The sequence below is a fragment of the Semicossyphus pulcher genome, unplaced genomic scaffold (assembly GCF_022749685.1).
Source record: "Semicossyphus pulcher isolate SPU_LCO1_2020_fin unplaced genomic scaffold, fSemPul1.0.p SCAF_24, whole genome shotgun sequence".
Lineage (NCBI taxonomy): Eukaryota > Metazoa > Chordata > Actinopteri > Labriformes > Labridae > Semicossyphus > Semicossyphus pulcher.
Genome location: NW_027211698.1, coordinates 16,142,950 through 16,153,935, shown reverse-complemented (window position 1 = coordinate 16,153,935; position 10,986 = coordinate 16,142,950). Strand labels below are relative to the sequence as shown.

The window sequence follows — 10,986 nt, the reverse complement described above, 5'->3', positions numbered from 1 at the left end:
AAAGTTAGATTTTTATTTCATTTGTTTTTTAGCTTCGTTGGACTCAGACACACACCGACTACAAACAGGTGGAACAGTTCAGACACACCTGAACCTGAAACAACATGGCCGTCACAGGACAGAAGGACAAGCAGACACTGGATGATAACATAATGATGTATCGTGTTCACACACGTGTCGCACTGTGCTCCATCAGAACTACAGACGTGTGTGTCTGTGGAACATGCCCCCCTCCCAGAGGAAGTTACAGGTTAGATGTGACACATTTAAACTCCTGAGAAACACAAACAACGCTGCAGCAGACATGAAACCAGAGGTCAAATTTATTGATGCTTTCACAGTCCGAGTTCGTCCTGAGCCGAGCACAGAGGTCCACCTGGATTCTCCTGTTTGGAGAATGTACACAGGCTCATCACTTCCTGTGTCCACCAGGTGGCGCTACAGAACATCACAGACTGTTGAGAAAAAATACAGCTTTAAAGGCACTTAAAGCAGGGGCCAAGAGCAGTGTGATCCTATAGAAGTCAATGAGAACATGCTCCTCCTCCTCTCCTGATGTATTCCCTCAGTAAACATGTTCCTGATGAGTTTATGTCTCAGTCTCTAGTTTCAAGTCTTCTTCAGCACAGCATGATGTTCATTTAGTCACTGATGCTCCCAGTTAGTCCCAGTGGTCCGGAGTTTGTCCTGTTCCTCTTTAATGTGAGGGGCTCTGCTGGGTCCAGACCGGGGTCCCTCCGGCTCAGAGAGAAGCAGCTGCTGGTCTGTGGGAGGAAACACAACCAGAGTTTATCAGGGACGGAGATATGAAACATGTTGTACTCTGTGAAACATGTTGTACTCTATAAAAACTCTGATCACAATGATTGATGACTTCTCAGCACTAATATCACTTCCTCACTGGTTTATAGAAAACTCACCAAGTTCATCAGCTGTAACTGGAGCCCCGTGTGACCTCTCTATCTTACACATTACTCTTCTTCTGTGGTGCCTGACTTCACTGTTCCTCCAATCAGAGGGAGCAGTAGCCTTCAAAACGGGGGTTAGCATAGAGCATGAACAGTGTTGACAACAGCAGCACAGCACATGCTCTTAATGTAATTTAAATATGACACACACAGTCGTGCACTCACTGTGAACACTAGTCTAAAAGTATCAGAGCGTCTACCTGTGAGGTAACTAACAGAACTACCCAGTGTCAGTCTAACGAAGCTGAACCGTTTGGTCCTGTTGAATTCGGGTTTACAAATAAATGACTGTATGTATTTGCTGTCGGCCAATCACTGCAGGCCTTCCTCAGTCCAGCGCGGTGTTCTTATTGAAGTGACATCACACTGTGCTGTTACACTGAACATCAGCACGGCTGTGATACGGCTCATAATCACAGCGTGCTCATATTCAGTGTAACAGCACATTATACAATGTAACGGTTATCTGTGTAACTACAGGGATATAAGAGTCTGTTGACAGGAGGAGTGATACACACAGTGAGAAGTCTCAGTGACGATGGAATGCCTCTAATACCGTCATAAAACAATGATGCTGCTAAACATCACATAATTAGTTATGAGCAGTAATGAAGGAACAGTATAAATGTGGACAATGTGAAATAAGGAATATACAGCAGTATTTTCTGTCAACAGCTGGTTCACCTGTTTGTCTAACATGAGAACACACCTGCTGCGTGTCGGACAGCTCGAGTCTCTCTGGACGTCACCGCTGTCTATTCTCAGAAACGTCCTCCCGCAGAGACACTTTAAACTTCGTCTCCTCACTCAGTTACAAACAGTTTCTGACATGCGCAGTGTCCGCGTCCGTCCGTTTCCAGCAAGCAGCAGGCTAACGCTACGCTAACGATATGTAGCATTGTAAGCTAACAGGGGCACACATTAAACCTTAAACAGGTAAATCCAAACAGGTGGTTGTACCTCACGCTGACACGCGCGGCGTGAGTAGAGTTCGTTAGCGTGTTAGCCTCTGCAAGCAACATGCTACCGGAAACACTTCTTCTTCTCCCCTTGATATAATTGGCGTTGTGCAAACAGCTTGTGGTGCCATTAGCGCCACCCAGTGCTCTGTAGTGCATCGACCTTCTTCTTCTCTGTGGGGTTTTACTGCCACCTCGTGGTTACAACTTGTTTTATTTGTCATGTAATTTAAACCGTCTGTTGAGTCCGGTCGGTTTGAAGGCAGTGCTCTTTGCTTCTCTCTTTCACACTGTCTCCATCACACTTCTAACCCTTCCCTCCTTCTGCCTTGTCGTCCAAACACCTCCACATGACGCCGTTCCTCTCTTTCACATCGTTTAATGTTGATTTAAACTGATTCTTTGAACAGTTCGTCCTGAGCCTGCCCAAGATCCCTGAGTGTGCTGGGACTCACATCAAACTGATCATTTTACCTTTGCTTGCTCCTGGGTCCTTAACTTTTCTAAAGCAAACCCTGCTGACTTTACAGAGAAGCAGACACAACCAATAGACACATTTTGAGCGGTTGCAGCATGCAGAGGTTCCTTTTCATCTTTACTAGCTAACGTTAGCTAGCTCAGGACTAGCATAACTTCTATTCACTTTGCAGCTCAAAGGCTCCCTGCAGCTCTTTGTTCACTACAGATATAAAATAAAAACAGTGTCTCCCTACAGGATGTGATTTTATGAGACACAAAACCTGGTCTCACTAGCTGGCTTTTACCAAGCCAGCCAGCTCGACTCACCTGGACTCACCTTTTCTTTGACTCCTTGAAGATCAGCTGAGATCAAATTGAACGAGGGCGGAAATTTGCAACAAGAAATGAATGCAACGCAAGATCGAGCAGTTTGACGGAGGTTTCGTTGGTTTTAGAGAAACACACAAACCCACAGGTGATCACATACCTCAGGTGGTCTCATGTGGGGTTTGATCCCACGTCTCCACGACGACAGGCAGCAGCGATATCCTCTAGACCATCTTCAGCACTGGTAGAAATGCTCACCCAGAGGGAGGAAGAAGATCAGACTGAGGAAGAAGCTGCAGGAAGTTCAGCTCCATCAGTCTGCAGAGAAAGTGAGGACAGGTGGACTTTCACCTGTCTGAGAGACGGAGCTCAAAACTCAGTGACTCTTAATGAGGACTGAACCCACGACCTCCTGACCCCACACAGTCTTCTGACCTGCTGAGCTGCCCCACCAGGCACAAACACACAGTTCACTCTCTCACTCTGAAAGCATCAAACCTACAACCTCGTAACAGTCGTCCAACAACTGCAGCGGCGGGATCAGAGATTTGACAACTGTCCCACAAAGGTGTTGAGTCTTTCTTCAGACGTGACAGAACAGCGAAGGGTCAAACCCACGACCTCTCAGGAGAGACGAACTGGGTGTGACAGTCCCTCCTCTTACAGCCAGAGCTGTCCCCTCAGAGCCTGATCCGTCCCGTCTTCTCCAACCTCGATAAGAAATGACCTCTAAGGACCAAGTGTCCAACATCCAGACGCACCTGATCAAACAGCTCAAGTCTTCTCTCTGCACACCTGCTTTAAAATGCTAACCTGAAGAGGGGATTGAACCCACAACCTCAGACCTCCAAACAGTCCTGTAACAGTGTGAGCTAAAGCAGCAGACTCCTGATATCCAGGTTTCTTTTATTGTGTCCTCAGAGGTCAGAGGTCAGAGCTCTGTGTTATATGAATGAAAATGATGTTTGATTTGAGGTTTGACATTCAATCTTTCACCTGACCACCTGAGCTCATGGGTTTTATGCTAATGCGCTAATGTTAGCATGCTAAACTCTGTGAACATGCTATACCTGCTATGTCCTGAATACCCACTTGGGGATCAATAAAGGATTATCTTATCTTACACCTGCTAGTGTGCAGTCTGTTGCTAATGCTAACGTTAGCTTCACACAAGTAGAAAATGTCTTCCTGCCTTTAATAATCACACGTGTCAGGTAGTCGCTCTCAGTTTATTGTGTCGCCTCATGTTTATGATCCTCACAGTAAAACATACATTATATAATATGTAAATATATACGTCTAATGAACATCTTTACTGAGTTCAACCCTCACAGACGCTGGATGTTTCACATGTTTTGTACAGTGAAGAAAAGTTTGAAGGTTCAAGACTGAACTGTTGGATCAACTACGAGTCCCAGAGTGCATTGCTGTAAGAAACAATCCCAGGGCGTCACGCTGAGACGTGAGAGCTTGTAGAATAAACTCAGATGTGTGGAAGCTGTTTCACTTCCTGTCCTCAGCAGCCTGCAGGACGGCGGCGGCGCTGTCCTTCGCTTCCTGCAGCAACGCCGCCGCTCTCTTCAGCGTCTGCGACACGAAACAACACAAACACAAGCTGATGATTCATGACCACACCTGAGTCACGCAAAGGTCACCTACAGAGGACACACGTACGGCCATCTTGAAGTCCTCGTCTGTGATGTCTTTGAGGTTGATGGTGATGTTGTAGTACGCACCGAAAACGGCCGTCTCCAGAGCTTTAGCTGCCACCTGAAGCCACAGGGTCACATGACGTAAACAACCTCCACCACGGGTCTGAGAATGTTTGTGAGCGTGAGGTTGATTCACCTGAGCGTGACGTTGACTCACCTGAGCATCAGACTTACAGGACACATTTCCATGAACAACCATTTCTTTCAGAGACGGCCACAGGACGCTGACCCGCTCCGCCAGAGCCAGAGGGACGCCCACCGCCCGCTGCAGACCCTCCTGCATGGCAGCCTCACGCCTCAGGGAGCACAGGTCACAGGTCAGAGGTCACAGATTATAGAATACAGGCTGACTTATACTGTAGTGAATAAATAGTGACTATAGACACGACACATAAATGTTTGAAGTCACCTCTTCATGTCCTCTGCCGTGCTCTTAGGCATTTTCAGCGCTGCCTGAAACACACAAACAAACGTATGGTTTTGAAGCTCGTGTTTACACGATGTTCCGTCGCGTGGAGCTCGGACACAGTCAAATAAAAAGGTCAGCGTGCCGTCGGAGCGTCCTGCTCACCATGTAGCTGCTGAAGGCGGACGAGTCGGCGTCCACCATGAGCAGCAGCTCGTTCATGGCCTCGTGGAACGGAGGAATCAGCCTCCTCATCACGCCGTCCAGGTTCTCAAACTGCCTCTTCCCGTACGTCATCTGACCCACCATGGCGCCCAGCGCCGCCCCCTGCAGGACACACATGTCATCACAGAGAAACACAGCGGCGTTCAGACCAGAGCTAAAGCTAATTCTAACATTGTGTTTCTCACACAAGTTTGACCATGGGGTCATCTGTGTTCAAGAGGGTGAAATGCAACCTGTGAGTATTCATCCCTCTGTTCTCACTGTATCTAACCAGTCACAGGTGGGCTGAGATCTGTCTCACTACAGCGCTATGAAGCCAAAACAAACAGATGTTACTGAGAGTTAATGACAATAAACAGGCTGAGAGGATGCTGAGAGAACTACGTCAGGAGGCAGGTTTGTAAACAGGCTGAGTTTATGCTCTGTCAGGTGTGTCTGCAGGACGACTAGAACACGACTTTAAAAGGACTGTTTTCTGAATGAGGTTTGGTCTGACCTTTGTGTTTGTCTCGCAAGTTACAAACTTTAAATTTGACACAACAGAGTCAAAATGAGCTTGATTCTTGTCCCTCGATGTCGTCACGCTGACGTGTTCGAGCGCTGCGTGCGTTCTGAACACATGACGACGTTTCTTCGTACCAGAGCAGCGACAGCAGCAGAAACTGATCCTCCACCGGGAGCCGCCGTCCGAGCTCCGACACTGTGAACGAACTGCTGCAGAGACAGAGACACCAGCCGGCTGTCCTCCTGTGACCCCACCATGTACCTGCACAGGTAGCACAAACAGGTTCACCTGTGGCTTTCCCAAGGACACTAAAACACTTTGACATGTGACTAAAGCAGTCAGGGATCAAACCCCCAACCTTCCCACTGAGAGGCAACCCACTATACCACTGAGCCACAGTCGAAGTGAGCTGAAGCATGTTTTAAAGACAAACTCACTCGATGATTCTCTCCTTCGGGTTGAACGGACCCAAAGAGTCCAGACCCAGTTTACTGATCACCTGCAGACACACACACACACACACACACACACACACACACACACACACACACACGTCATGTCTGTGTCGTATAAAAACAGATTTGATTGTGGATCTGATCTCTGACCAGCCGGACTTTGTGCTCCTCCTCCACCATGAACAGTCGCTCTCTGTGGATGTAGAAGTCAGCGGCGTCCAGCAGAGCCTTCAGAGGGATCAAACCGACGATCTGAGAGCCCACCACGGGCAGGGTGAGGCCCTGAACGCACCACACACACACACACACACACACACACACACACACACACACCTTATCACTGAAACTTTCTGACTAATTTGTGAAAAAAAAGAAAAACGTGCTTGTTCCTGTTAGCGTCAATGTGTGTGCGTGTGACCTCTGACCTCGGCGTCCCTGCAGACCTCCTCGTACACACTGTGGAGGGGGGTCAGCTCGTGGTCCAGGATGTTGGTGGACACCTGAGCGATGTTAGCCTCGTCCAGGTACCAGCCCAATGCCTGCACCTTCTGCAGCCGCCCGGGCTGCAACACACACACACACACACACGCATGCACGCAGTCCACAGGTGAGCAGGTAGTAACAGAGTCATAATAAAGTATTAAATGAGTCAGTTTGTATCACTGTTAAAGTGAACACAATCGTATCACAAAGAAAAAACACCACGTGACAAACAGGAGGGGAATGACTGTCTGACTCAAACTCCCAGCATGCACCTGGTCCTTCCCTCGGCCCTGCTCCCGGATGTTCAGAGCGATGCGGTGCGCCTGCTCTTTGGTGCTGATCACATTCACGTTGTAGGCGATCAGGAACTTGCGAGCACCCGTTACCGTGGCGCCCCATGAAGGCACGAACAGGGCAGGGCCAAAGTCAGGGGACCAATCAGCTCGCTTCAACTGGAGGAGAGAAAAAACAAGCATCAAGATCTTTACAAGTGTTGTGGAACTCTTATTGTGAAACAGGAGCACAAGAAACTCATACGCTTTATCTGTGTTATGTTATTGAAAGGTGATGATCAGCTCGGTCTGATTCTCTGAAGATCTATTCGTAACTTCTCCTACATTTCCCACAATGCCTTGTGACAGCTCTGTCACCTTGCTGCGATGCAGGTACACAGCCTGCTCTGGTTTGAGATGAAGCAGTGACCGCTGACGCACTGAATAACCCAGAGATTAGGAGAAAAGCAGCCGGTCTCTGATTGGCTGTCGGACTCTCACCTTGTCAGGTAAAGCTTCGTACTCTCCGGCTCGCACTGAAGGAAGACTTCTCCTCGAGTCTTTGCGTGCTGCCTCTCCGTACAGATACACTGAGGACGGAGACAGTGTTAGCATCACTGCTAGCTACACTGCTAAACGTTGTGTTTGTGAAGACTATTAACAGTCTGCCATGTTGGGTGTCACTTCCTGTGTACAGTGGTGACAACAGGAAGTCAGATGAGTCAGAAGAAAAGAATTAAGACTACAGTGTGGAAGTACTCTGGTTAAAGTTAAAGTGCTCATCATGCAGTGTAAAAACATTTGAGCTGCCCACCCTGAGTGTGATGTCAGAGGAAAATGGCCGCCGCATGAATAATGTGAGCGTCTCACCGGGCACGTGCAGCATCTCAGACAGCTTCTGCCCGAACACGGTGGCACAACGGACGCAGTCTTCCATGGAGACGTTTTGGACGGGGATAAAGGGACAAACGTCCAGTGCTCCGGTCCGAGGGTGCTCACCTGGACAGGTAACACACACACACGTCAGTTATCTCCCGATTAACACTTCTTGTTTCCTGCTGAAGGACGCCGCTGACCTGAGTGTTTGCTCATGTCGATGAGGCTGAAGGCGCAGCGGGCAGCATTCAATGCTCCCTGCACCACGGACTCAGGTGAGCCCACGAAGGTGTAGACGGTGCGGTTGGTGGAGGCTCCGGGGTCGACGTCCAGCAGGCTGCAGCCGGAGGAGCCGGAGATGGCTGCAGAGATGGCATCAATCACCTGAAACACCCACAAACACTCTGCTGCAGTCTGTCTCTGCATTCACACCAGAGCTGACAGATATATCTACAGGTCGATATCGTCACAGATATATCTACAGGCCGATAACGTCACAGATATATCTACAGGCCGATATCACAGATATATCTACAGGCCGATATGGTCACAGATATATCTACAGGCCAATAACACAGATACATCTACAGGCCGATATCACAGATATATCTACAGGCCGATAACACAGATATATCTACAGGCCGATATCACAGATATATCTACAGGCCGATATGGTCACAGATATATCTACAGGCCGATAACGTCACAGATATATCTACAGGCCGATATCACAGATATATCTACAGGCCGATATGGTCACAGATATATCTACAGGCCGATAACGTCACAGATATATCTACAGGCCGATATCACAGATATATCTACAGGCCGATATGGTCACAGATATATCTACAGGCCAATAACACAGATACATCTACAGGCCGATATCACAGATATATCTACAGGCCGATATCGTCACAGATATATCTACAGGCCGATATGGTCACAGATATATCTACAGGCCAATAACACAGATACATCTACAGGCCGATATCACAGATATATCTACAGGCCGATATCATCACAGATATATCTACAGGCCGATATGGTCACAGATATATCTACAGGCCGATAACGTCACAGATATATCTACAGGCCGATATCGTCACAGATATATCTACAGGCCGATATCGTCACAGATATATCTACAGGCCGATATCACAGATATATCTACAGGCCGATATCATCACAGATATATCTACAGGCCGATATGGTCACAGATATATCTACAGGCCGATAACGTCACAGATATATCTACAGGCCGATATCGTCACAGATATATCTACAGGCCGATAACGTCACAGATATATCTACAGGCCCATATCACAGATACTGTTAAACCTGATTTTTAAGGTAAGGTAAGTTACTGAACGAGCTGCAGTCAGGACAGGTGTGTCTAACAGCAGCTTCACCTTCACTCGTCTGTTTCTTCAGAGAAATTAAAGAGAACGAACCTGTTTGTCTCGACCCTCAGAGAAGTTTGGGACACACTCCACCAGCTGAGCCATGATGTCTGCACACCGAGCACTGCAGGGACACAGACACGACACCCCCCTTTAAAGCACACACACACACACACACACACACACACACACACACACACGCTATGCTTAACAGGAGTGTGTGTGTTGAATGATTAACAGCAGCTCTGTTTGTGGGTCGCCTGACAATCATTAAAAACTCTGATCATTCCAACAACACAGCTCCATGCTACATTAACAGACACATGCACGCACGCACGCACACGCACACACACACACACACACACACACACACACACACACACACACACACACACACACACACACACACACACACACACACACACACACAGCAGCATTCATAAACATTAATAGAAAGAGGAAGTGAGTAAATAGGAAGAGAGATAAAAACAAAGTCAGATTTTATGTAAACAGTTTCAATGCTCCTTTAAGCTAAGCTAAGCTAACTATTAGCCTTAACAGTGTTTCTTTTGATTATTGATCATTATTAGAACAATAATCCATCGGCTTTGACTGGTTACGCAGCAGTTTTCTACCCGGCAACACTTCAGCTGTGATTCAGCTCATGAGTCCGGCGGCTCTGTGCTCGCTCCCCTCAGGCTCTGTGAGTCTTGCTCCATCGACCCTCAATCATTTTTGGGAGGCCTGAGGTCAAAGTTCAGGGTCCAACAGATAAACTCCTCTCAGTGTTTAACCACAGTGTTTGTTTTAAAGTAGAACCAGAGACAAAGTGAAGGAGTGAAACATGAACACACAGAATTTATCCTCTCTGACGTTCCAAAGAAATCCTGTTTCTGTCTGCAAAGCTTTAAAGTCTCAAACTGTTGGTATCACACAGAGTATGGAAACAAGAGGGCAGCTTTATCCTGAAAAAACTACAGATCCCAGGTCAAACAGGAAGTGAGAGAGCAGAAATGACATGTTTTTATTTCACCTGAAACTTTTCTAAGATCGAAGTGACGTCAGAGCTCGCAGAGAACAACAGCCATCTCATGGTTCAATATGAGAGAGTCAAACTCCAGCACTCAGACAGTGAAGGGTTAATCAGTCATCACATCTGACAGCTGATTGGTTCAGAGGCGGGCGATGAGTCCGCCTCCTGTTGGCTCAGAGGATGAGACGTCAGCTGTCAATGTGAAACTTGAAGTCTCAAATAAAAAGAATTAAAGTCACTTGTCTTTGAGGCAGATAAATTCACTGCTCACAAACATTCATGAAACATTAAACGTGTTTAAACAATCACAGTGGAATCAACGAGCAGACTTGTTCTTTTACAGCGTGGATTTTTTACAGTGTGGAGTCCGACAGTAAAAAAGGAACTTTGAGCTCATTTGTGTTTTATGACTGAATTTGAATACATTAAACTCAGCTGAATAAACCACTCTGACACTCCCTGCACGGCAGCACAGTTCAAACACAGCTTCACAGTAACATGATCACAGTTAATAAACTGGACTTTAATCACATGACAAAGTGTCCGACCTGCAGCCGCTAGTCGCGATGGACTTAAGGTTTCTGCTTGTTTTCACGCTGGGTAAGAAAACTCCTGCTTTCCTTCAGACGCTTGTGACTGGTCGTGTGTGTTGGGTAATTCGGTTTGTTTATAGCTGGAACATTAAACTGGTTAAATGGAGGACTATACAACTAATCTTTTGTTTAACATGATAACAACAAATGTGAAAACAACAGCTTATTATCTGTTCATCATGTTGGCTCATTGTTGAATTGTTTGTCCCAATCCCAGTCTGACCAGTTTAAACTGGTGGTGCTCTGGGCTGGACTGTGGTCTGATTTACCTTCTCACTGAAGCTACTCTTCGTTTAATTTTCTTTATAAT

General features: G+C 47.0%; 1 protein-coding gene and 1 long non-coding RNA gene across 2 annotated transcripts; both read right to left on the bottom strand.

The window, feature by feature from the left end:
• Positions 1-48: 48 nt before the first annotated feature.
• Positions 49-2,001, bottom strand: LOC138603378 (uncharacterized). The gene is made up of 3 exons (XR_011309240.1): positions 1,678-2,001; positions 921-1,029; positions 49-764 (listed from the first exon to the last, which is right to left on the bottom strand). It is a non-coding gene; the product is annotated as an uncharacterized lncRNA (long non-coding RNA).
• Positions 2,002-4,216: 2,215 nt separating this feature from the next.
• On the bottom strand, positions 4,217-9,155 carry ftcd (formimidoyltransferase cyclodeaminase). The gene is made up of 14 exons (XM_069675603.1): positions 9,102-9,155; positions 7,848-8,031; positions 7,642-7,770; positions 7,273-7,361; positions 6,772-6,951; positions 6,442-6,579; positions 6,167-6,298; positions 5,999-6,060; positions 5,696-5,822; positions 4,997-5,158; positions 4,835-4,878; positions 4,583-4,721; positions 4,388-4,483; positions 4,217-4,300 (listed from the first exon to the last, which is right to left on the bottom strand). The coding sequence occupies exons 1-14, from the start codon at positions 9,153-9,155 to the stop codon at positions 4,217-4,219; spliced, it is 1,620 nt and encodes a 539-aa protein (XP_069531704.1).
• Positions 9,156-10,986: the final 1,831 nt, after the last annotated feature.